General features: G+C 48.7%; 1 protein-coding gene across 3 annotated transcripts in view; it reads right to left on the reverse strand.

The window, feature by feature from the left end:
* Positions 1–16,588, reverse strand: part of LOC135047440 (oocyte zinc finger protein XlCOF8.4-like) — a 121,789-nt gene extending 105,201 nt beyond the window's left edge. For 2 of the 3 annotated variants that reach the window (XM_063955449.1, XM_063955448.1), the window contains exons 1-6: positions 16,504–16,588; positions 14,296–14,444; positions 13,268–13,459; positions 11,693–11,771; positions 11,477–11,574; positions 11,115–11,325 (exon numbers count right to left, since the gene is read on the reverse strand). In XM_063955449.1, the coding sequence (XP_063811519.1) occupies positions 11,115–11,325; positions 11,477–11,574; positions 11,693–11,771; positions 13,268–13,459; positions 14,296–14,444; positions 16,504–16,582 (808 nt within the window). In that variant the 5' untranslated portion in view covers positions 16,583–16,588. Of the gene's footprint in view, positions 1–11,114; positions 11,326–11,476; positions 11,575–11,692; positions 11,772–13,267; positions 13,460–14,295; positions 14,445–15,584; positions 15,740–16,503 lie in introns of those variants that run through there. The other variant, XM_063955450.1, reaches the window with a different exon arrangement.
* Positions 16,589–27,596: the final 11,008 nt, after the last annotated feature.

Raw genomic sequence — 27,596 nt, forward strand, 5'->3', positions numbered from 1 at the left:
CACACAGTGAAATGATGTGAGGGGAGAGCAGGAGTATAATAGGGGCTGATGGCTCCTGATATATGAGATACACCAGAGAGAGTGGGGAGAAGACTGGTCAGATCTCTGGGCTGGTAACACACAGTGACATGATGTGAGGGGGAGAGCAGGAGTATAATAGGGGCTGATGGCTCCTGATGTATGCGATACACCAGAGAGTGTGGGGAGGAGACTGGTCAGATCTCTGGGCTGGTAACACACGGTGACATGATGTGAGGGGGAGAGCAGGAGTATAATAGGGGCTGATGGCTGCTGATGTATGAGATACACCAGAGAGAGTGGGGAGGAGACTGGTCAGAACTCTGGGCTGGTAACACACAGTGACATGATGTGAGGGGGAGAGCAGGAGTATAATAGGGGCTGATGGCTCCTGATGTATGAGATACACCAGAGTGTGTGGGGAGGAGACTGGTCAGGTCTCTGGGCTGGTAACACACAGTGACATGATGTGAGGGGGAGAGCAGGAGTATAATAGGGGCTGATGGCTACTGATGTATGAGATACACCAGAGAGTGTGGGGAGGAGACTGGTCAGATCTCTGGGCTGGTAACACACAGTGACATGATGTGAGGGGAGAGCAGAAGTATAATAGGGGCTGATGGCTCCTGATGTATGAGATACACCAGAGAGTGTGGGGAGGAGACTGGTCAGATCTCTGGGCTGGTAACACACGGTGACATGATGTGAGGGGGAGAGCAGGAGTATAATAGGGGCTGATGGCTGCTGATGTATGAGATACACCAGAGAGAGTGGGTAGGAGACTGGTCAGAACTCTGGGCTGGTAACACACAGTGACATGATGTGAGGGGGAGAGCAGGAGTATAATAGGGGCTGATGGCTCCTGATGTATGAGATACACCAGAGAGTGTGGGGAGGAGACTGGTCAGATCTCTGGGCTGGTAACACACAGTGACGTCATGTGAGGGGAGAGCAGAAGTATAATAGGGGCTGATGGCTCCTGATGTATGAGATACATCAGAGAGTGTGGGGAGGAGACTGGTCAGATCTCTGGGCTGGTAACACACAGTGACATGATGTGAGGGGAGAGCAGGAGTATAATAAGGGCTGATGGCTCCTGATGTATGAGATACACCAGAGAGTGTGGAGAGGAGATTGGTCAGATCTCTGGGCTGGTAGCACACAGTGAAATGATGTGAGGGGAGAGCAGGAGTATAATAGGGGCTGATGGCTCCTGATATATGAGATACACCAGAGAGAGTGGGGAGAAGACTGGTCAGATCTCTGGGCTGGTAACACACAGTGACATGATGTGAGGGGGAGAGCAGGAGTATAATAGGGGCTGATGGCTGCTGATGTATGAGATACACCAGAGAGTGTGGGGAGGAGACTGGTCAGATCTCTGGGCTGGTAACACACTGTGACATGATGTGAGGGGGAGAGCAGGAGTATAATAGGGGCTTATGGCTGCTGATGTATGAGATACACCAGAGAGAGTGGGGAGGAGACTGGTCAGATCTCTGGGCTGGTAACACACAGTGACATGATGTGAGGGGAGAGCAGGAGTATAATAGGTGCTGATGGCTCCTGATGTATGAGATACACTAGAGAGTGTGGGGAGGAGACTGGTCAGAACTCTGGGCTGGTAACACACAGTGACATGATGTGAGGGGAGAGCAGAAGTATAATAGGGGCTGATGGCTCCTGATGTATGAGATACACCAGAGAGTGTGGGGAGGAGACTGGTCAGATCTCTGGGCTGGTAACACACAGTGACATGATGTGAGGGGGACAGCAGGAGTATAATAGGGGCTGATGGCTCCTGATGTATGAGATACACCAGAGAGTGTGGGGAGGAGACTGGTCAGATCTCTGGGATGGTGACATACAGTGACATGATGTGAGGGGGAGAGCAGGAGTATAATAGGGGCTGATGGATCCTGATGTATGAGATACACCAGAGAGTGTGGGGAGGAGACTGGTCAGATCTCTGGGCTGGTAACACACGGTGACATGATGTGAGGGGGAGAGCAGGAGTATAATAGGGGCTGATGGCTGCTGATGTATGAGATACACCAGAGAGAGTGGGGAGGAGACTGGTCAGAACTCTGGGCTGGTAACACACAGTGACATGATGTGAGGGGGAGAGCAGGAGTATAATAGGGGCTGATGGCTCCTGATGTATGAGATACACCAGAGTGTGTGGGGAGGAGACTGGTCAGGTCTCTGGGCTGGTAGCACACAGTGACATGATGTGAGGGGGAGAGCAGGAGTATAATAGGGGCTGATGGCTCCTGATGTATGAGATACACCAGAGTGTGTGGGGAGGAGACTGGTCAGGTCTCTGGGCTGGTAACACACAGTGACATGATGTGAGGGGGAGAGCAGGAGTATAATAGGGGCTGATGGCTACTGATGTATGAGATACACCAGAGAGTGTGGGGAGGAGACTGGTCAGATCTCTGGGCTGGTAACACACAGTGACATGATGTGAGGGGAGAGCAGAAGTATAATAGGGGCTGATGGCTCCTGATGTATGAGATACACCAGAGAGTGTGGGGAGGAGACTGGTCAGATCTCTGGGCTGGTAACACACGGTGACATGATGTGAGGGGGAGAGCAGGAGTATAATAGGGGCTGATGGCTGCTGATGTATGAGATACACCAGAGAGAGTGGGTAGGAGACTGGTCAGAACTCTGGGCTGGTAACACACAGTGACATGATGTGAGGGGGAGGGCAGGAGTATAATAGGGGCTGATGGCTCCTGATGTATGAGATACACCAGAGAGTGTGGGGAGGAGACTGGTCAGATCTCTGGGCTGGTAACACACAGTGACGTCATGTGAGGGGAGAGCAGAAGTATAATAGGGGCTGATGGCTCCTGATGTATGAGATACATCAGAGAGTGTGGGGAGGAGACTGGTCAGATCTCTGGGCTGGTAACACACAGTGACATGATGTGAGGGGAGAGCAGGAGTATAATAAGGGCTGATGGCTCCTGATGTATGAGATACACCAGAGAGTGTGGAGAGGAGATTGGTCAGATCTCTGGGCTGGTAGCACACAGTGAAATGATGTGAGGGGAGAGCAGGAGTATAATAGGGGCTGATGGCTCCTGATATATGAGATACACCAGAGAGAGTGGGGAGAAGACTGGTCAGATCTCTGGGCTGGTAACACACAGTGACATGATGTGAGGGGGAGAGCAGGAGTATAATAGGGGCTGATGGCTGCTGATGTATGAGATACACCAGAGAGTGTGGGGAGGAGACTGGTCAGATCTCTGGGCTGGTAACACACTGTGACATGATGTGAGGGGGAGAGCAGGAGTATAATAGGGGCTTATGGCTGCTGATGTATGAGATACACCAGAGAGAGTGGGGAGGAGACTGGTCAGATCTCTGGGCTGGTAACACACAGTGACATGATGTGAGGGGAGAGCAGGAGTATAATAGGTGCTGATGGCTCCTGATGTATGAGATACACTAGAGAGTGTGGGGAGGAGACTGGTCAGAACTCTGGGCTGGTAACACACAGTGACATGATGTGAGGGGAGAGCAGAAGTATAATAGGGGCTGATGGCTCCTGATGTATGAGATACACCAGAGAGTGTGGGGAGGAGACTGGTCAGATCTCTGGGCTGGTAACACACAGTGACATGATGTGAGGGGGAGGCAGGAGTATAATAGGGGCTGATGGCTCCTGATGTATGATATACACCAGAGAGTGTGGGGAGGAGACTGGTCAGATCTCTGGGATGGTAACACACAGTGACATGATGTGAGGGGAGAGCAGGAGTATAATAGAGGCTGATGGCTCCTGATATACGAGATACACCAGAGAGAGTGGGGAGAAGACTGGTCAGATCTCTGGGCTGGTAACACACAGTGACATGATGTGAGGGGGACAGCAGGAGTATAATAGGGGCTGATGGCTCCTGATGTATGAGATACACCAGAGAGTGTGGGGAGGAGACTGGTCAGATCTCTGGGATGGTGACATACAGTGACATGATGTGAGGGGGAGAGCAGGAGTATAATAGGGGCTGATGGATCCTGATGTATGAGATACACCAGAGAGTGTGGGGAGGAGACTGGTCAGATCTCTGGACTGGTAACACACGGTGACATGATGTGAGGGGGAGAGCAGGAGTATAATAGGGGCTGATGGCTGCTGATGTATGAGATACACCAGAGAGAGTGGGGAGGAGACTGGTCAGAACTCTGGGCTGGTAACACACAGTGACATGATGTGAGGGGGAGAGCAGGAGTATAATAGGGGCTGATGGCTCCTGATGTATGAGATACACCAGAGTGTGTGGGGAGGAGACTGGTCAGGTCTCTGGGCTGGTAACACACAGTGACATGATGTGAGGGGAGAGCAGAAGTATAATAGGGGCTGATGGCTCCTGATGTATGAGATACACCAGAGAGTGTGGGGAGGAGACTGGTCAGAACTCTGGGCTGGTAACACACAGTGACATGATGTGAGGGGAGAGCAGGAGTATAATAAGGGCTGATGGCTCCTGATGTATGAGATACACCAGAGAGTGTGGAGAGGAGATTGGTCAGATCTCTGGGCTGGTAGCACACAGTGAAATGATGTGAGGGGAGAGCAGGAGTATAATAGGGGCTGATGGCTGCTGATGTATGAGATACACCAGAGAGAGTGGGTAGGAGACTGGTCAGAACTCTGGGCTGGTAACACACAGTGACATGATGTGAGGGGGAGAGCAGGAGTATAATAGGGGCTGATGGCTGCTGATGTATGAGATACACCAGAGAGTGTGGGGAGGAGACTGGTCAGATCTCTGGGCTGGTAACACACTGTGACATGATGTGAGGGGGAGAGCAGGAGTATAATAGGGGCTTATGGCTGCTGATGTATGAGATACACCAGAGAGAGTGGGGAGGAGACTGGTCAGATCTCTGGGATGGTGACATACAGTGACATGATGTGAGGGGGAGAGCAGGAGTATAATAGGGGCTGATGGATCCTGATGTATGAGATACACCAGAGAGTGTGGGGAGGAGACTGGTCAGAACTCTGGGCTGGTAACACACAGTGACATGATGTGAGGGGGAGAGCAGGAGTATAATAGGGGCTGATGGCTCCTGATGTATGAGATACACCAGAGTGTGTGGGGAGGAGACTGGTCAGGTCTCTGGGCTGGTAACACACAGTGACATGATGTGAGGGGGAGAGCAGGAGTATAATAGGGGCTGATGGCTACTGATGTATGAGATACACCAGAGAGTGTGGGGAGGAGACTGGTCAGATCTCTGGGCTGGTAACACACAGTGACATGATGTGAGGGGAGAGCAGGAGTATAATAGGGGCTGATGGCTCCTGATGTATGAGATACACCAGAGAGTGTGGGGAGGAGACTGGTCAGATCTCTGGGCTGGTAACACATAGTGACATGATGTGAGGGGGAGGGCAGGAGTATAATAGGGGCTGATGGCTCCTGATGTATGAGATACACCAGAGAGTGTGGGGAGGAGACTGGTCAGATCTCTGGGCTGGTAACACACAGTGACATGATGTGAGGGGGAGAGCAGGAGTATAATAGGGGCTGATGGCTGCTGATGTATGAGATACACCAGAGAGTGTGGGGAGGAGACTGGTCAGATCTCTGGGCTGGTAACACACTGTGACATGATGTGAGGGGGAGAGCAGGAGTATAATAGGGGCTTATGGCTGCTGATGTATGAGATACACCAGAGAGAGTGGGGAGGAGACTGGTCAGATCTCTGGGCTGGTAACACACAGTGACATGATGTGAGGGGAGAGCAGGAGTATAATAGGTGCTGATGGCTCCTGATGTATGAGATACACTAGAGAGTGTGGGGAGGAGACTGGTCAGAACTCTGGGCTGGTAACACACAGTGACATGATGTGAGGGGAGAGCAGAAGTATAATAGGGGCTGATGGCTCCTGATGTATGAGATACACCAGAGAGTGTGGGGAGGAGACTGGTCAGATCTCTGGGCTGGTAACACACAGTGACATGATGTGAGGGGGAGGCAGAAGTATAATAGGGGCTGATGGCTCCTGATGTATGATATACACCAGCGAGTGTGGGGAGGAGACTGGTCAGATCTCTGGGATGGTAACACACAGTGACATGATGTGAGGGGAGAGCAGGAGTATAATAGAGGCTGATGGCTCCTGATATACGAGATACACCAGAGAGAGTGGGGAGAAGACTGGTCAGATCTCTGGGCTGGTAACACACAGTGACATGATGTGAGGGGGACAGCAGGAGTATAATAGGGGCTGATGGCTCCTGATGTATGAGATACACCAGAGAGTGTGGGGAGGAGACTGGTCAGATCTCTGGGATGGTGACATACAGTGACATGATGTGAGGGGGAGAGCAGGAGTATAATAGGGGCTGATGGATCCTGATGTATGAGATACACCAGAGAGAGTGGGGAGGAGACTGGTCAGAACTCTGGGCTGGTAACACACAGTGACATGATGTGAGGGGGAGGCAGGAGTATAATAGGGGCTGATGGCTCCTGATGTATGATATACACCAGAGAGTGTGGGGAGGAGACTGGTCAGATCTCTGGGATGGTAACACACAGTGACATGATGTGAGGGGAGAGCAGGAGTATAATAGGTGCTGATGGCTCCTGATGTATGAGATACACTAGAGAGTGTGGGGAGGAGACTGGTCAGAACTCTGGGCTGGTAACACACAGTGACATGATGTGAGGGGAGAGCAGAAGTATAATAGGGGCTGATGGCTCCTGATGTATGAGATACACCAGAGAGTGTGGGGAGGAGACTGGTCAGATCTCTGGGCTGGTAACACACAGTGACATGATGTGAGGGGGAGGCAGGAGTATAATAGGGGCTGATGGCTCCTGATGTATGATATACACCAGAGAGTGTGGGGAGGAGACTGGTCAGATCTCTGGGATGGTAACACACAGTGACATGATGTGAGGGGAGAGCAGGAGTATAATAGAGGCTGATGGCTCCTGATATACGAGATACACCAGAGAGAGTGGGGAGAAGACTGGTCAGATCTCTGGGCTGGTAACACACAGTGACATGATGTGAGGGGGAGAGCAGGAGTATAATAGGGGCTGATGGATCCTGATGTATGAGATACACCAGAGAGAGTGGGGAGGAGACTGGTCAGAACTCTGGGCTGGTAACACACAGTGACATGATGTGAGGGGGAGAGCAGGAGTATAATAGGGGCTGATGGCTGCTGATGTATGAGATACACCAGAGAGTGTGGGGAGGAGACTGGTCAGATCTCTGGGCTGGTAACACACGGTGACATGATGTGAGGGGGAGAGCAGGAGTATAATAGGGGCTGATGGCTGCTGATGTATGAGATACACCAGAGAGAGTGGGGAGGAGACTGGTCAGAACTCTGGGCTGGTAACACACAGTGACATGATGTGAGGGGGAGAGCAGGAGTATAATAGGGGCTGATGGCTCCTGATGTATGAGATACACCAGAGAGTGTGGGGAGGAGACTGGTCAGAACTCTGGGCTGGTAACACACAGTGACATGATGTGAGGGGAGAGCAGGAGTATAATAGGGGCTGATGGCTCCTGATATATGAGATACACCAGAGAGAGTGGGGAGAAGACTGGTCAGATCTCTGGGCTGGTAACACACAGTGACATGATGTGAGGGGGAGAGCAGGAGTATAATAGGGGCTGATGGCTGCTGATGTATGAGATACACCAGAGAGTGTGGGGAGGAGACTGGTCAGATCTCTGGGCTGGTAACACACTGTGACATGATGTGAGGGGGAGAGCAGGAGTATAATAGGGGCTTATGGCTGCTGATGTATGAGATACACCAGAGAGAGTGGGGAGGAGACTGGTCAGATCTCTGGGCTGGTAACACACAGTGACATGATGTGAGGGGTAGAGCAGAAGTATAATAGGGGCTGATGGCTCCTGATGTATGAGATACACCAGAGAGTGTGGGGAGGAGACTGGTCAAAACTCTGGGCTGGTAACACACAGTGACATGATGTGAGGGGGAGAGCAGGAGTATAATAGGGGCTGATGGCTCCTGATGTATGAGATACACCAGAGTGTGTGGGGAGGAGACTGGTCAGGTCTCTGGGCTGGTAACACACAGTGACATGAAGTGAGGGGGAGAGCAGGAGTATAATAGGGGCTGATGGCTCCTGATGTATGAGATACACCAGAGAGTGTGGGGAGGAGACTGGTCAGATCTCTGGGCTGGTAACACACAGTGACATGATGTGAGGGGAGAGCAGAAGTATAATAGGGGCTGATGGCTCCTGATGTATGAGATACACCAGAGTGTGTGGGGAGGAGACTGGTCAGATCTCTGGGCTGGTAACACACGGTGACATGATGTGAGGGGGAGAGCAGGAGTATAATAGGGGCTGATGGCTGCTGATGTATGAGATACACCAGAGAGAGTGGGGAGGAGACTGGTCAGAACTCTGGGCTGGTAACACACGGTGACATGATGTGAGGGGGAGAGCAGGAGTATAATAGGGGCTGATGGCTGCTGATGTATGAGATACACCAGAGAGTGTGGGGAGGAGACTGGTCAGATCTCTGGGCTGGTAACACACAGTGACATGATGTGAGGGGGAGAGCAGGAGTATAATAGGGGCTGATGGCTCCTGATGTATGAGATACACCAGAGAGTGTGGGGAGGAGACTGGTCAGATCTCTGGGCTGGTAACACACAGTGACATGATGTGAGGGGAGAGCAGAAGTATAATAGGGGCTGATGGCTCCTGATGTATGAGATACACCAGAGAGTGTGGGGAGGAGACTGGTCAGATCTCTGGGCTGGTAACACATAGTGACATGATGTGAGGGGGAGGCAGGAGTATAATAGGGGCTGATGGCTCCTGATGTATGAGATACACCAGAGAGTGTGGAGAGGAGATTGGTCAGATCTCTGGGCTGGTAGCACACAGTGAAATGATGTGAGGGGAGAGCAGGAGTATAATAGGGGCTGATGGCTCCTGATATATGAGATACACCAGAGAGTGTGGGGAGGAGACTGGTCAGATCTCTGGGCTGGTAACACACAGTGACATGATGTGAGGGGAGAGCAGGAGTATAATAAGGGCTGATGGCTCCTGATGTATGAGATACACCAGAGAGTGTGGAGAGGAGATTGGTCAGATCTCTGGGCTGGTAGCACACAGTGAAATTATGTGAGGGGAGAGCAGGAGTATAATAGTGGCTGATGGCTCCTGATATATGAGATACACCAGAGAGAGTGGGGAGAAGACTGGTCAGATCTCTGGGCTGGTAACACACAGTGACATGATGTGAGGGGAGAGCAGAAGTATAATAGGGGCTGATGGCTCCTGATGTATGAGATACACCAGAGAGTGTGGGGAGGAGACTGGTCAGATCTCTGGGCTGGTAACACATAGTGACATGATGTGAGGGGGAGGCAGGAGTATAATAGGGGCTGATGGCTCCTGATGTATGAGATACACCAGAGAGTGTGGAGAGGAGATTGGTCAGATCTCTGGGCTGGTAGCACACAGTGAAATGATGTGAGGGGAGAGCAGGAGTATAATAGGGGCTGATGGCTCCTGATATATGAGATACACCAGAGAGTGTGGGGAGGAGACTGGTCAGATCTCTGGGCTGGTAACACACAGTGACATGATGTGAGGGGAGAGCAGGAGTATAATAAGGGCTGATGGCTCCTGATGTATGAGATACACCAGAGAGTGTGGAGAGGAGATTGGTCAGATCTCTGGGCTGGTAGCACACAGTGAAATTATGTGAGGGGAGAGCAGGAGTATAATAGTGGCTGATGGCTCCTGATATATGAGATACACCAGAGAGAGTGGGGAGAAGACTGGTCAGATCTCTGGGCTGGTAACACACAGTGACATGATGTGAGGGGGAGAGCAGGAGTATAATAGGGGCTGATGGCTGCTGATGTATGAGATACACCAGAGAGTGTGGGGAGGAGACTGGTCAGATCTCTGGGATGGTGACATACAGTGACATGATGTGAGGGGGAGAGCAGGAGTATAATAGGGGCTGATGGCTCCTGATGTATGAGATACACCAGAGAGTGTGGGGAGGAGACTGGTCAGATCTCTGGGCGGGTAACACGCGGTGACATGATGTGAGGGGGAGAGCAGGAGTATAATAGGGGCTGATGGCTGCTGATGTATGAGATACACCAGAGAGTGGGGAGGAGACTAGTCAGAACTCTGGGCTGGTAACACACAGTGACATGATGTGAGGGGGAGAGCAGGAGTATAATAGGGGCTGATGGCTCCTGATGTATGAGATACACCAGAGAGTGTGGGGAGGAGACTGGTCAGATCTCTGGGCTGGTAAAACACAGTGACATGATGTGAAGGGAGAGCAGGAGTATAATAGGGGCTGATGTCTCCTGATGTATGAGATACACCAGAGAGTGTGGGGAGGAGACTGGTCAGATCTCTGGGATGGTAACACACAGTGACATGATGTGAGGGGAGAGCAGGAGTATAATAGAGGCTGATGGCTCCTGATATACGAGATACACCAGAGAGAGTGGGGAGAAGACTGGTCAGATCTCTGGGCTGGTAACACACAGTGACATGATGTGAGGGGGACAGCAGGAGTATAATAGGGGCTGATGGCTGCTGATGTATGAGATACACCAGAGAGTGTGGGGAGGAGACTGGTCAGATCTTTGGGATGGTGACATACAGTGACATGATGTGAGGGGGAGAGCAGTAGTATAATAGGGGCTGATGGCTGCTGATGTATGAGATACACCAGAGAGTGTGGGGAGGAGACTGGTCAGAACTCTGGGCTGGTAACACACAGTGACATGATGTGAGGGGGAGAGCAGGAGTATAATAGGGGCTGATGGCTCCTGATGTATGAGATACACCAGAGTGTGTGGGGAGGAGACTGGTCAGGTCTCTGGGCTGGTAACACACAGTGACATGAAGTGAGGGAGAGAGCAGGAGTATTATAGGGGCTGATGGCTCCTGAATCCACACTGGGAAAATAAAGTTCCCTAATTTGTACTGACAGAGGGTGTAGGATAAGAGATTGCTGTAGTGACTGAGCAATGAGAATATGTGACTCTGTTCTGTAATAAGTGTTTATTACTCACCTGTGCTGATATCTGTAGGGATCTCCTCCTCCGTACACTGCTGATCACCCCTCACATACATCTCTTCTTCTCCCTCTATATCTTCTGCCTTTATATCAGTCACATACGTCTCTTCTTCTCCCTCTATATCTTCTGCCTTTATATCAGTCAGATACGTCTCTACTTCTCCCTCTGTATCTTTGACTTTAACATTATTTATTTGGGCTTCACCCTATGTAAACCATCAATAAAAGAAGACTGTAATAATTGTTGATTTCAGTAATAGATTAAACAATACAAATGTATTGACACACACAGCTGCTCTACACATTATATAGTGACAGTCACTTTGGTATATTGGTGAGACCCTAAATCCCACCTACCTGATCCTCCTGTGGGATCCTGTGATTCTCCTCTGTACAATCCTGGGAATACAGAGGACGGGGACATATCTCTGGGGTATCTCTGTTACTGGGTCCATCTGTAGGAGACACACAGTGACTGAGTACAGTGTATATATGTGATTATCAGGTGATGTGTGTATATAGGGGCCCCCATACCTGCTCTCCCCTGTACAATACATGACAGTTTCCTCTTACCCAGTGATGTGAGCGGCCGGTGATTCTCCATCATCACGTCCTTGTACAGACCCCTGTGTTCCTCTATATACTCCCCCTCCTGCATGGAGACATAGACAGTGACATCATGACACCTTATAGGAACCTGACACAGAGTGATACAGTCATCAACCAGACACTTCCCCTGGTGTTACTGTATAATGCCCCATTCCCAGCAGTCACCTCTCCAGTCATCACCCAGACACATCCCCTGGTGTTACTGTATAATGTCCCATTCCCAGCAGTCACCTCTCCAGTCATCACCCAGACACATCCCCCGGTGTTACTGTATAATGTCCCATTCCCAGAAGTCACCACACAGACACATCCCCCGGTGTTACTGTATAATGCCCCATTCCCAGCAGTCACCTCTCCAGTCATCACCCAGACACATCCCCTGGTGTTACTGTATAATGTCCCATTCCCAGCAGTCACTTCTCCAGTCATCACCCAGACACTTTCCCTGGTGTTACTGTACAATGCCCCATTTCCAGCAGTCACCTCTCCAGTCATCACCCAGACACATCCCCTGGTGTTACTGTATAATGTCCCATTCCCAGTAGTCACCTCTCCAGTCATCACCCAGATACGTCCCCTGGTGTTAATGTATAATGTCCCATTCCCAGCAGTCACCTCTCCAGTCATCACCCAGATATGTCCCCTGGTGTTACTGTATAATGTCCCATTACCAGCAGTCACCTCTCCAGTCATCACCCAAACACGTCCCCCAGTGTTACTGTATAATGCCCCATTCCCAGCAGTCACCTCTCCAGTCATCACCCAGACACTTTCCCTGGTGTTACTGTACAATGCCCCATTCCCAGCAGTCACCTCTTCAGTCATCACCCAGACACATCCCACGGTGTTACTGTATAATGTCCCATTCCCAGCAGTCACCTCTCCAGTCATCACCCAGACACATCCCCTGGTGTTACTGTATAATGTCCCATTCCCAGCAGTCACCTCTCCAGTCATCACCCAGACACATCCTCTGGTGTTACTGTATAATGCCCCATTCCCAGCAGTCACCTCTCCAGTCATCACCCAGATACGTCCCCTGGTGTTAATGTATAATGTCCCATTCCCAGCAGTCACCTCTCCAGTCATCACCCAGATATGTCCCCTGGTGTTAATGTATAATGTCCCATTACCAGCAGTCACCTCTCCAGTCATCACCCAAACACGTCCCCCAGTGTTACTGTATAATGCCCCATTCCCAGCAGTCACCTCTCCAGTCATCACTCAGACACATACCCTGGTGTTACTGTATAATGCCCCATTCCCAGCAGTCACCTCTCCAATCATCACCCAGACACATCCCCCGGTATTACTGTATAATGCCCCATTCCCAGCAGTCACCTCTTCAGTCATCACCCAGACACATCCCACGGTGTTACTGTATAATGTCCCATTCCCAGCAGTCACCTCCCCAGTCATCACCCAGACACATCCCCTGGTGTTACTGTATAATGTCCCATTCCCAGCAGTCACCTCTCCAGTCATCACCCAGACACATCCTCTGGTGTTACTGTATAATGCCCCATTCCCAGCAGTCACCTCTCCAGTCAGCAACTGAATGATCTTGTTGGTGAGTTTCAGGATCTTCTGGTCATTGTGTCTTTCATGTGTCAGTGAGTGAGGTGGAGGCACCGTGATGGGGCTCTGGGTTCTACTCAGTCCTCCAGATACACAGGGATGGCTGCTGGTTATCTCACACTCATTGGATGTCTTCTTCACTATTGTGTAATCCTGTGTAATGGTGGAGACATCAAATATCAATATATACACTCCCAGATCCCCTCACCTTCCCAGTCATGTCCCTGTATTATTACTATAGAAATAAGTGACGTCACTGTGACACTCCCAGATCCCCTTACCTCCTCAGTCATGTCCCTGTATTATTACTATAGATATAAGTGACGTCACTGTGACTTTTCCAGACTCCTTCAGCTCCCCAGTCACGTCCCTGTATTATTGATATAGATATAATTGACGTCACTGTGCCGCTTCCAGATCTCCTCCCAGTCATGTCGCTGTATTATTACTATAGATATAAGCGATTTCACGGTGAAGCTCCCAGATCCCATCACCTCCCCAGTCATGTCCCTGTATTATTACTATAGATATAAGTGATGTCACTGTGATGCTCTAAGACCCCCTCACCTCCCCAGTGACAGCCCTGTATTATTACTATAGATATAAGTTATGTCACTGTGACACTCCTAGATCCCCTTACCTCTCCAATCATGTCCCTGTATTATTACTATAGATATAAGTGATGTCACAGTGATGCTCCCAGATCCCCTCACCTCCCCAGTCATGTCCCTGTATTATTACTATAGATATAAGGTCACTTTGATGCTATCAGATCCACTCACCTCCCCAGTCATATCCCTGTATTATTACTATAGATATAAGGTCACTGTGACGCTCCCAGATCCACTCACCTCCCCAGTCATGTCCCTGTATTATTACTATAGATATAAGGTCACTGTGACGCTCCCAGATCCACTCACCTCCCCAGTCATGTCCCTGTATTATTACTATAGATATAAGGTCACTGAGACGCTCCCAGAGCCACTTACCTCCCCAGTCAGTAGGTAGATGATCTCCAGGGTGATATTTATTATCTTTTCAGTCCTGTGACTCCTGTCCTTGTCCATCCTTTGTGAATCAGAGAGAATACAGAACGTGTGATGTGTAATAAAGACTCCGTTCCCCACAGCTGGAGTTCCTGGAATAAATATAATACATAAAACATATTGCACATGTAACATAGTATATATGGAATAGAGTGGCCATTAAGTCTCCAATTTCCCCACAGCCATAGAGTCCTGGTCAGTGTCTCCGAGGTCCCTGTGACCCAGCCCCATAAGGCTGTACTGCATAGTGGGACTGATCTAGATTGTAGCGCTATTGTGGGTGGAGTCACAATGAGCTGATGTTCGGTACACCGCTCATGTGCAAAACCCGTACGGAGCATGTGCTCTATGTGTCCTGAGTTGTCAGACGAGTATGGCTGCAGCCATGAAGTGGTGTAAGGGTGAGAATTGGTTGTGAAGGGACAGGGTCTCCTGAGGGAAATTTCATGGCCTTATTCATGGAGCTGCGGCGTACAGTCTCCGTGACCTCAGGTTTCACAGATCCAGCCGATGGTGTAGCAGAGGTGGCAGAAGACAGGCAAGGAGGTGGCAGAAGACAGGCAGTGGAAAGGCGGCAGGAGACAGGCAGGGGAAAGGTTGCAGGAAACAGACAGGGGAAAGGTTGCAGGAGACAGGCAAGGAGGTGGCAGGAGACAGGGAGGGGGTGGCAGGAGACAGGGGGGAGGCGGCAGGAGACCGGCCAGAGGGAGCAGGAGACGGGAAAGGCGACAGGCAGGGGAAAGGCAGCAGGCGACAGGCAGGGAAAAGGCGGCAGGAGACAGGCAGGTGGGCAGCAGGGTGGGGGTGGCAGGAGACAGGCAGGGGAAAGGCGGCAGGAGACAGACGGGGTAAAGGCAACAGGAGACAGGCAGGGGAAAGGCGGCAGGAGACAGGCAGGGGAAAGGCGACAGGAGACATTATTTGTTTTCAGGAGATTGAATAATTTCTTAATCATTTGTAATAAAAGTTATGTTTTACTCTTTGAGAATATCTAATTATTTCTTCACAAGAGTGCGCCCACAAAGAAGTCTACTTTCTTTCTCTTGTCACTGTGACACTCCCAGGTCCCCCTCACCTCCCCAGTCATGTCCCTGTATTACTATAGATATGTGATGTCACTGTGACGCTCCCAGATCCCCTCACCTCCGCAGTCATGTTCCTGTATTATTACTATAGATATAAGTGACATCACTGTGACACTCCCAGATCCCCTCACCTCCCCAGTCATGTACCTTTATTACTATAGATCTAAATGATGTCACTGTGACACTCCCAGGTGTGTGATATACATTTGCTTCATACTGCTTCAATTATCATCTGTTACACATGCCAGGGATATTATGGTCTCTGCTTTAATATATCCGAGAATTTGAGCAATATTTTCAATCCCCACAATTTCATATAATAAAAATAATAATAATAATAACGACACTAAAGGCTGCACCCCAGTATAAACATAATAACATGTCTTTATTAACAGGACACCACAGGTTGCTCCTCCAGTATAATAATAATAAAAGGACACCACAGGCTACTCCCCCTGTATAATAATAACAGGACACCACAAGCTGCTCCTCCTGTATAATAATAATAATTACAGGACACCACAAGCTGCTCCCTCTGTATAATAATAATAATAGTAATAATAATAATAATAATAACAACAACAGGACACCACACACTGCTCCTCCTGTATAATAATAATAATAACAGGACACCACACACTGCTACTCCTGTATTGTAATAATAACAACAAGAGACAACAGGCTGCTCCCCCTGTATTAAAATAATATCAGGACACCACAGGCTCCTCCCCCTGTATAATAATAATAAAAATAGGACACCACAGGCTGCTCATCCTGCATAATAATAACAAGACACCACAGGCTGCTCCTGCTGTATTATAATAATAATAATAATAATAATAATAATAATAATAATAATAGGACACCACAGGCTGCTCCCCCTGTATAATAATAAAAATAACAAGACACCACAGGCTGATGCCCCTGTATAGTAATAATATCAGGACACCACAGGCTGCTCCCCCTGTATAGTAATAATAACAGGACACCACAAGCTGCTCCCCCTGTACAGTAATAATAACAGGACACCACAGGCTGCTCCCCCTGTATAGTAAGACGCCATTACCTGATCTCCACGGACACTGGGAGCAGTGGGAGGCTGCACAAGTCGATGAAAACTCACTTCTTGCATGTGGACCGCACATCCCGGAAGTAAGGTGGAACGCACAGGCAGGAAGTAGGGTATGATTGGCAACGGCTGCTACCTGGTTACTGGCCCCTCCCCTCCTCCACCCCGCCCAAAGCCCAGCACTCTGTAATGACTATTACCATACATGTCCTCAGTGCAGGAGGCCGGCGGCCATTTTCTTGTAGACCAATCCAGCAGCAGCAATAGGTTCCCTGGCCGTGTAGTGACGTCAGGAGCGGCGGCCATTTTCCCCTGGTCTGAGCTCCGCCTTCCTTCTATCATTCCCACAAGGCAGCAGGAGCAGAGAGCAGCCATTGCTGTGTCTGGCAGCAGGTAATGATATTATTATTATTATTATTCTATAGGCTGAGCAGCTCTGGTGTCAGGTTCTGTACTACAGGGGGAGCAGCCTCTGGTGCCTTGTTATAGTGCAGCTGGAGCAGCCTCTGGTGCTGCATTATCCCTGTACAGGTGGCTGACACTCTAGTGTCCTATTACTGTAATACAGGTGGCGCAGACCCCGCCGTTACCGTAATACAGGTGGAGCAGACCCCGCCGTTACCGTAATACAGGTGGCGCAGACCCCGCCTTTACCGTAATACAGGTGGCGCAGACCCCGCCGTTACCGTAATACAGGGGAGCTGCCTGTGTAGTCATAGTATACAGGGGTAACAACTTGTGTTGTCATAGTATACAGGAGGAGCAGCCTGTGTTGCAATAATGTACAGGGGTAGCATCCTGTGTTGTCATAATAGACAGGAGGAGCAGCCTGTGGTGTCTTGTTGTTGTTGTTGTTGTTGTTATTATAATACGGGAGGATCAGCCTGTGGTGTCCTGTTATTATTATACAGGAGGAGCAGCCTGTGGTGTGCTATTATTAAACAGGGGGAGCAGCCATTGGTGTCCTATTATTATTCTTATTATTATTATTATTATTATTATTATTATACAGTAGGAGCAGCCTGTAGTGTCCTGGCATTATACAGGAGGAGCAGCCTGTGGTGTCCTGTTGTTGTTGTTATTATTATAATACGGGAGGATCAGCCTGTGGTGTCCTGTTATTATTATACAGGAGGAGCAGCCTGTGGTGTGCTATTATTAAACAGGGGGAGCGGCCATTGGTGTCCTATTATTATTATTATTATACAGGGGGAGCAGCCTGTGGTGTCCTGTTATTATACAGTAGGAGCAGCCTGTAGTGTCCTGGTATTATACAGGAGGAGCAGCCTGTGGTGTCATGTTATTATTATACAGTGGCAGCATTATTATTATTATTATTTTCTCATACGTCCTAGAGGATGCTGGGGTCACCATTAGTACCATGGGGTATAGACGGGATTCGCAGGAGACAGGGGCACTTTAAGACTTTGGGTGTGAACTGGCTCCTCCCTCTATGCCCCTCCTCCAGACTCCAGTTTTAGAATTGTGCCCAGTGAGACTGGACGCACTACAGGGAGCTCTACTGAGTTTCCCGGAAAAACTTATGTTAGGTTTTTTATTTTCAGGGAGGACTGCTGGCAATAGTCTCCCTGCATCGTGGGACTGAGGTGAGAGAAGCAGACCTACTTCTGTGAGTTCAATGGCTCTGCTTCTGGCTGACAGGACGCCATTAGCTCCTGAGGGTCTGATCACTAGGTACGCCTAGATGCTCGTTCCCAGAGCCGGCCGTCACCCCCCTTACAGAGCCAGAAGTCAGAAGACAGGTGAGTAGAAGAAGATCAAGAAGACCTCAGTGACTGCTTCTGAGGTACCGCACAGCGATCGCACGCTGCACGCCATGCACCCACACACACAGCAGCACTACAGGGTGCAGGGGGGGGACAGGGGGTGCCCTGGGCAGCAGAAAAGCCTCAAAATAAACTGGCAAAAGGGGACATAAGTGCCTAGGCACTGTCCTAACCCCCGCCAGTATAAATATATATTTAAAAAAAGCGGGACTGAACCGCGCCATTGAGGGGTGGAGCTTCGTCTTCACAGCTCGCTCAGCGCCATTTTCCTCTACACAGGCTGCAGAGACGCTGGTCCTTCCTCACACTTCTGAATAAGTATCAGGGTGCAAAACGGAGGGGGGGCACAGAAATATTGGTGCAATATATGTTTATATATCTATTTAATATAAAGCGCTGCAGGTCTGGGGCATTCTTTAGTGTTTCAGAACCGGTGATTTGGCGCTGGGTTGTGAGCTGGCAAATTTCTGTGTCTCTCTGACAGACTCTACTGTGGGTCTGTCCCCAATATGTCCGGTGTGTCTGAGGGTGTTTGGTGCACGTGTGTCGACATGTCTGAGGCTGAAGGCTCTTCCCTGGAGGAGGCTGTATTAGGGACACAAACGGCTGCGGGGGTGACCCTGTCGGCACCGCCGACTCCTGATTGGGTAAATGTGTTCCTCTTATTAGTAAGAGGCTAGATAAGTCTGAGTCTCAGACCCAGGCATGGAAGAAATCTGTGGGGGATATGTTATTCCAAAGTCAGGTCCCCTCAGGGTCACAAAAACGTACGTTGGCCCAGTTGGCAGACACTGATACCGACACGGACACTGATTCCAGTGTTTACTGTAGCGATTCCAGGTTAGACCCAAAATTGGCAAAAAGCATTCAGTACATGATTGTGGTGGTTAAAGATGTATTACATATCATGGAGGACCTGGCTGTCCCTGAAAAAAGGGCCTGTATGTATAAACAAAGGAAACCTGAGATATCGTTTCATCCCTCTCATGAACTGAACACGCTATTTGAAAAAGTTTGGGACGGTCCTGACAAAAAGTTTCAGATTCCCAAAAGAATTATGGCAGCTTATCCGTTTCCCTCGACGGATAGGGAAAAGTGGGAGTCACCCCCCACTGTGGACAAGGCCTTGTCTCATTTGTCTGAAAAGGTGGCTCTCCCGTCACCTGACACGGCGGCCCATAAGGATCCTGCGGATCGTAAACAAGAAACTACATTGAAGTCCATTTATGTGACCACGGGTACACTACTCCGACCTGTCATTGAGTCTGCGTAGGTAAGTAGTGCTATCGAAAAGTGGGCAGATAATTTGTCATCTGATATAGATACCCCAGATAGGGATAGTATCCTCTTGACACTGGGTTATATCAAAGACGCTGCAGCATACCTTAATGAAGCTGCGAGAGATATTGGTCTTTTGGGATCAAAGGCCAATGCCATGGCTGTCTCAGCTAGGCGTGCGTTGTGGATTCACCAATGGAATGCTGATGCTGACTCCAAGAAAAGTACAGAATCTCTACCATGTAAAAGTAAGGCCTTATTTGGAGACGGCCTTGATGATTTGGAGTCTAGGCTACCGCGGGTAATTCATTCTTTTTACCTTATGTTCCTCCACAACAAAAGAAAACGTACCATTATCAGATGCTATCCTTTCGGCCCAATAAATTCAGAAATGGCCGAGGTTCTTCCTTCCTTGCTACTAGAGGAAGGGGAAGAGGTAAACGATCTCCAGCCTTGTCAGGCTCCCAGGAGCAGAAGTTCTCCCAGGCTTCTGCCAATTCCACCGCATGACGTCGGGGCTCCTATGCGGGAGTCCGCACTGGTGGGGGCCCGTCTCAAATTTTTAAGTCAGTTTTGGGTTCGTTCGAACCTAGACCCGTGGATTTTACAAATAGTATCCCAAGGGTACTAGCTGGAGTTTCAAGACGTCCCCCCTCGCCGTTTTTTCAAATCGGCCTTACCAGCTTTTCTTCCGGACAGGGAGGTAATTTGTGACGCAATACAAAAATTGTGTCAAAATCAAGTTATCATTAAGGTTCCCCAGTCACAACAGGGAGAAGGTTTTTTTCGAGCCTGTTTGTGGTCCCGAAGCCGGACGTCTCGGTCAGACCAATCCTATAACATGAAATCTCTGAATTTCTACCTAATGAGATTCAAATTCAAGATGTCTCACCGAGCAGTGATCACCAAGCAGTGATCTCCAGCCTGGAGGAAGGGGATTTTATGGTGTCGGTGGATATAAAAGATGCCTACTTACATGTTCCCATTTATTCTCCACACCAGGCTTACCTGAGATTTGCAATTCAGGAGTGTCATTACCAATTTCAAACGTTGCCGTTTGGTCCATCCACGGCTCCGAGGATTTTCACCAAATTAATGGCGGAGATGATTGTTCTCCTTCGCAAGCAAGGAGTCACAATTATCCCATACTTGAACGATCTCCTGATAAAGGCGAGATCCAGGGACCAGTTGGTCCGGAACGTTGCACTCTCCATGACAGTTCTTCAACAACATGGTGTCAGGTTCGGTCTGGTTTGTGTCCCCGGAGGGGGCGCTAGTGGGTCAGTGGAGGTAGGAGGGAAAAAGTGAGAAGGCTGGATTAAGTTTCTGCGCATGGGCGCAATGATGTTTTATTCAACAGAAAGTTCACAAAGGCAGCAGAAATAAACAATAAGGAATGCAATGTAAATGGTGCAGCGTGAAAGCTGAGAGTCTATGGCAACAGAAATATGACAATGGATGAATGATAACTGTTGAATGATAACTGATGATTGATAACTGATGAATGATAATCTGGTATGGGAACCAGAGCAGTTTAAAACATGGAGCCAGCAGAGATGGTAACATACAGCAAACCTGGTAGCAGTGGCAGGAGACTAGCAAAGTTCACAGTGCAGGTGATGAGGCACAAGCAGCAAGCAAGCTGCATCACAGGTGAGGTGATGGAATGCACCTGGAGAGAGTCTCTACTGCTAGGCTGAAGCACACTGTGTTGGTGATTAGTGTGAAGCCTGTAAACAGAAGCAGGTGTTGCTGAGGCTTGTAGTTCCACGGAGCTGTAAGAGGATTACCAGGAACACGGAGTAACAAGCAGGTAACCAGGAACACAGGGGAACTGGAGACTGGAACACAGGAACTTGCACACTGAATGTCGCAGGAGAGCTGGAGAGGTTGCTGGAACTTGTAGTTCCACAGGAACACTGGAACAGCTGGAAACTGGAACGGAACTGGAACAGCTGGGAACTGGAACAGCTGGAAACTGGAACGGAACTGGAACAGCTGGGAACTGGAACGGAACAGCTGGGACCTGTAATTCCACAAGTCCAATACACAAGGATATCTCTGTAGACAGAGGATTGCAAACAGGAGCCGCCTGTTCACAGAATGTGACGTGCAGGAGAGTTGGAGTGGTTGCTGGAACTTGTAGTTCCACAGGAACACCGGAACTGCTGGAAACTGGAACGTAACTGGAACAGCTGGGACCTGTTGTTCCACAGGTCTAATACACAAGGATCTCTGAAGACAGAGGACTGCAAACAGGAGACGCCTGTTCACAGAATGTGACTTGTTGTCCAAGGCGATGTGAGAGAGCCACAAACTGGAAGTTATACCTCCTGCCCAGCAGTGATTGGACACAAACTGCAGGCGGAGATACTAGCTGGATTGGGTGTCCAGATCAGCTGTGAGTTAGCTGAAGCACTCCAGGCTGCAGAGGACGGAAAACTAGAACTGGAACAGAACTGAACTGCTGGAACCTGTAGTTCCACAGCAGTGATGCAATGGAAAATGCAGATTCCTGACACATGGTTGGCTCCTAAACTTGCCAAAATCACAGTTGATTCAGACGATGCGGTTGTCATTTTTGGGAATGATATTGGACACAGAACTACAGAGAGTCTTTCTTCCTGTGGAAAAGGCTCTGGAACTTCAGAGTCTGGTCAAACAAATTCTGAAACCACCAAGAGTGTCAATCCATCAATGCATTCGGTTGCTGGGGAAGAGGGTTGTGGCCTACGAGGCCATTCAGTTTGGCAGGTTACATGCTAGAGTGTTCCAGCGCTACCTCTTGAACAAGTGGTCCGGGTCCCATCTACACATGCACCAGAAGATAATCCTGTCTTCCAAGACGAGGGTATCACTCCTGTGGTGGCTGCACAGCTCTCACCTCCTAGAGAGGCACAGGTTCGGGATACAGGACTGGATCCTAGTGACCACGGATGCAAGCCTCCGAGGCTGGGGGGCAGTCACCATGGGAGAAAACTTCCAAGGAAGATGGTCAAGTCAGGAGACTTGTCTCCACATAAATGTTCTGGAGCTAAGGGAAATTTACAATGGCCTCCTACAAGTGGAACATCTTCTTCGAGATCTACCTGTACTGATCCAGTCAGACAATGTAACAGCAGTAGCGTACATAAACCGTCAGGGCGGAACGAAAAACAGAGCGGCGATGGCAGAAGCCACAAGGCTTTTTCGCTGGGCGGAAAAGCATACAAGCGCTCTGTCAGCAATCTTCATTCCAGGAGTGGACATCTGGGAAGCAGACTTCCTCAGCAGACACGATCTCCATCCAGGAGAGTGGGGCCTCCACCAAGAAGTCTTCGCAGAGGTGACAGGTCATTGGGGAACTCCTCAAGTAGACATGATGGCTTCTCGTCTCAAAAAGAAGCTTCAGAGATATTGTTCCATGTCAAGGGACCCTCAAGCGATTGCAGTGGATGCTCTCGTGACACCGTGGGTGTTTCTGTCGGTGTATGTATTGCCTTCACTTCCTCTCATTCCAAAAGTTCTAAAGATCATAAGAAGAACAAAGATCCGAGCGATCCTCATAGTTCCAGACTGGCCAAGGAGGGCTTGGTATCCAGATCTTCAGGACTTACTCATCGGAGATCCCTGGCCTCTGTGCGTGTATTAGGACTTACCGGGGCTACGTTTGACGGCGTGGCAGTTGAACGCAAAATCCTAGCACGTAAGGTTATTCTCAGTGAAGTCATTCCCACACTTATTCAGGCCAGAAAAGGGGTAACGTCTATACATTACCACCATATTTGGAGAAAATATGTGTCTTGGTGTGAATCCAAGAAGGCTCCTACGGAAGAGTTTCAGCTAGGAAGGTTTCCCCATTTTCTACAAGCAGGTGTGGATGCGCGACAAAATTGGGCTCAATCAAGGTTCAGATTTCAGCCTTATCGATTTTCTTTCAGAAACAATTGGCCTCCCTTCCAGAAGTTCAGACTTTCCTGAAGGGCGTATTGCACATCCAACCTCCATTGGCACCATGGGATCTTAATGTGGTGTTGCAGTTCCTTCAATCACATTGGTTTGAACCTTTATGGAAGGTGGTGTTGAAATTCCTCACTTGGAAAGTGGTCACCCGGTTGGCCTTGGCATCTGCAAGGTGGGTGTCTGAGTTGGCGGCCTTGTCTCACAAGAGCCCTTATTTGATCTTCCATGAAGATAGAGCTGAATTGAGGACATGTCAGCAATTTTTCCCAAAGGTGGTTTCCTCTTTCCACATAACCAACCTATCGTGGTACCTGTGGCTACTGATGCCTTCGTTGATTCAAAATCTCTGGATGTGGTCAGAGCTTTAAAGATTTATGTCACCAGAACGGCTCACTTCAGAAAAACAGAAGCTCTATTTGTCCTGTATGCTCCCAACAAGGTTGGGTGTCCTGCTTTCAAGCAGACCATTGCGCGCTGTATCTGTAACACGATTCAGCAGGCCCATTCCACTGATGTATTGCCATAACCGGAATCAGTGAAGGCCCATTCCACTAGGAAGGTGGGCTCATCCTGGGTGGCTGCCCGGGGGGTCTCGGCATTGCAACTTTGCCGAGCAGCTACTTGGTCGGGGCCAAACACTTTTGCACAGTTCTATAAGTTTGACACCTTGGCCGATGGAGACCTTAAGTTTAGTCAATGGGGGCTGCAGAGTCGTCCGCACTCTCCCATCCGTTCTAGAGCTTTGGTATAATCCCATGGTTCTAATGGTGACCCCAGCATCCTCTAGGACGTATGAGAAAATAGGATTTTAATACTTACCGGTAAATCCTTTTCTCTTAGTCCGTGGAGGATGCTTGGCGCCCGTCCCAGTGCGTACTGTATCTGCAGTTAATAGTTATGGTTACACATATGCTGTGTTACGTTTCTTAAGGGGGGAACCTGGATTGCACATCCTATTACTAAAGATATCAAGAGGTGCTATCATGCTGAGGCTTCTACTACTATGCTGGGGGAAGAGAGATGCAGATGCACACTCTTAGCACTAAGAACACTGATAATAAAAATAATTTAAATAAACCCTTACAATTAACATGGGCCCTCATTCTGAGTTGTTCGGTCGCAAGCTGCTTTTAGCAGCATTGCACATGCTAAGCCGCCGCCTACTGGGAGTGAATCTTAGCATAGTAGAATTGTGAACGAAAGATTCTCAAAATTGCGAATAGACACTTCTCAGCAGTTTCTGAGTAGCTCCAGACTTACTCGGCATCTGCGATCAGTTCAGTGCTTGTCGTTCCTGGTTTGACGTCACAAACACACCCAGCGTTCGCCCAGACACTTCTCCGTTTCTCCAGCCACTCCAGCGTTTTTCCCAGAAACGGTAGCGTTTTTCCGCACACACCCATAAAACGGCCTGTTTCCACCCAGAAACACCCACTTCCTGTCAATCACACTCCAATCACCAGAACGAAGAAAATACCTCGTAATACCGTGAGTAAAATACCAAACTTCTTAGCAAATTTATTTTTCGCAGTCGCAGTGCGGACATTGCGCATGCGCACTAAGCGGAAAATCGCTGCGATGCAAAGAAATTTACCGAGCGAACAACTCGGAATGACCACCATGGAGTATAATTGAAGTTCTTAGCACACATTTGCGCAAATATGCGGGCCCATGTACCGTGGCCAGGTGACTTCATCACATTGGTCCCTAACATCCCTAATATTATCACATTCTATAAATTTATACAGGACTTACCTCTAAATAGGGCCTTATCAATGTGTGATCTGAGATGCAGGAACCCAGCCAATTAAAACACCTGAGGGTGAATGGGAGGAGTGCAAATCCAGAGGAAGGAAGCCGGCCTACCAGTGTACAATATATACACAAATATAGTGGAAAAAAAGGGGGGAACCTGGATTGCACATCCTATTAATAAAGTGTGCATCTGCATCTCTCTTCCCTCAGCATAGTGTTACGTTTCTTGTCAGCCTGTTGCTGCAATTGTTCATGCCGTTGGCCTGTGTTCTGTTGAATGCCATGTTCTGCGGTATGGTTGAGGTGTGAGCTGGTATGGATCTCACCTTAGTTTAACAATAAATCCTTTCTTCGAAATGTCCGTCTCCCTGGGCACAGTTCCTATAAGGGGAGTCTGGAGAAGGGGCATAGAGGGAGGAGCCAGTTCACACCCTTTCAAAGTCTTAAAGTGCCCATATCTCCTGCGGATCCCGTCTATACCCCATGGTTCTAATGATGACCCCAGCATCCTCTACGAACTAAGAGAAAAGGATTTACCTGTAGATATTAAAATCCTATTATACAGGGGGAGTAGCCTGTGGTGTGCAGTTGTTGTTGTTGTTGTTATTATTTTTATACAGGGGATCAGCCTGTGGCATCCTGTTATTATTATTATTATTATTATTATTATTATTATTATTATTATAATACAGGAGGAGCAGCCTATGTTGTCCTATTATTAATATTATAAAGAAGGAGTAGCTAGTGGTGTCCACTTATTATTATTATTATTATGCAGGAGCAGCAGCCTGTGGTGTCCTGTCATTATTATTATACAGGGGAAGCAGGCTGTGGTGTCCTGTTGTTATTATTATACAGAAGGTAGTAGCCTGTTGTGTTCTATTATTATTATTTTTTTGCAGAGGGAGCAGCCTGTGGTGTCATTTTATTATAACTATAAATGGAGAGCTGAATGGGGTGTCCTGTTGTTATTATTATAATACGGGGGGAGCAGGTTTTTGTGTATGGTTATTATTATACAGGGACAGCAGCTTGTGGTGTCTTATTATTATTATTATTATTATTATTATACATTTGGAGTGGTGGTGATGTCACAGTGATTTCACTTATATCTATAGTAATAATACAGGGACATGACTGGGGAGGTGAGGGGGATCTGGGAGCGTCTCAGTGACATCACATATCTATAATAATAATACAGGAATATGACTGGGAGGTGAGGGGATCTGAGAATGTCACAGTGACATCAATTACATCTATAGTAATAATACAGGGACATGACTGGGGGTGAGGGTGATCTGGGAGCGTCACAGTGACATCACTTATATCTATAGTGATAATACAGGGATGTGACTGGGGAGGTGAGGGGATCTGGGAGCTTCACAGTGACGACACTTATATCTATAGTAATAATACAAGGACACGACTGTGGAGGTGAGGAGGTCTGGGAGAGACACAGTGACATCACTTATATCTATAGTGATAATACAGGGACATGACTGGGGAGGTGAGGGGTCTGGGAGTTTCACAGTGACATCACTTATATCTATAGTGATAATACAGGGACATGACTGGGAAGGTGAGTACATCTGGGAATGTCACAGTGACATCAATTACATCTATAGTAATAATACAGGGACATGACTGGGGAGGTGAGGGGGATCTGGGAGCATCTCAGTGACATCACTTATATCTATAGTAATAATACAGGGACATGACTGGGAGGTGAGGGGATCTGAGAATGTCACAGTGACATCAATTACATCTATAGTAATAATACAGGGACATGACTGGGGGTGAGGGTGATCTGGGAGCATCACATTTACATCACTTTTAACTATAGTGATAATACAGGGATGTGACTGGGGAGGTGAGGGGATCTGGGAGCTTCACAGTGACGCCACTTATATCTATAGTAATAATACAGGGACATGACTGCGGAGGTGAGGGGATATGGGAATGTCACTATGACATTACTTATATCTATAATAATAATACAGGGACATGACTGGGGAGGTGAGGAGATCTGGGAGTATTTACAGTGATATTGATGTCTCCCCCATTTAGCAGGATTACACCATAGTGAAGAAGACATTCAGTGAGCATGAGACCCCCAGCAACCATCCTCGTGTTGCAGGTGGACTAAGCAGGACCTAGAGCCCCATCACAGTGCCTCCACCTCACTTACTGACTCACTGATACATAAGAGACACAATGACCAGAAGATCCTGAAACTCACCAACAAGATCATTCAGCTGCTGACTGGAGAGGTGACTGCTGGGTATGAGGCATTATACAGTAACACCAGGGGTTGTGTCTGGGTGATGA

The sequence above is a fragment of the Pseudophryne corroboree genome, unplaced genomic scaffold (assembly GCF_028390025.1).
Source record: "Pseudophryne corroboree isolate aPseCor3 unplaced genomic scaffold, aPseCor3.hap2 scaffold_929, whole genome shotgun sequence".
NCBI lineage: Eukaryota > Metazoa > Chordata > Amphibia > Anura > Myobatrachidae > Pseudophryne > Pseudophryne corroboree.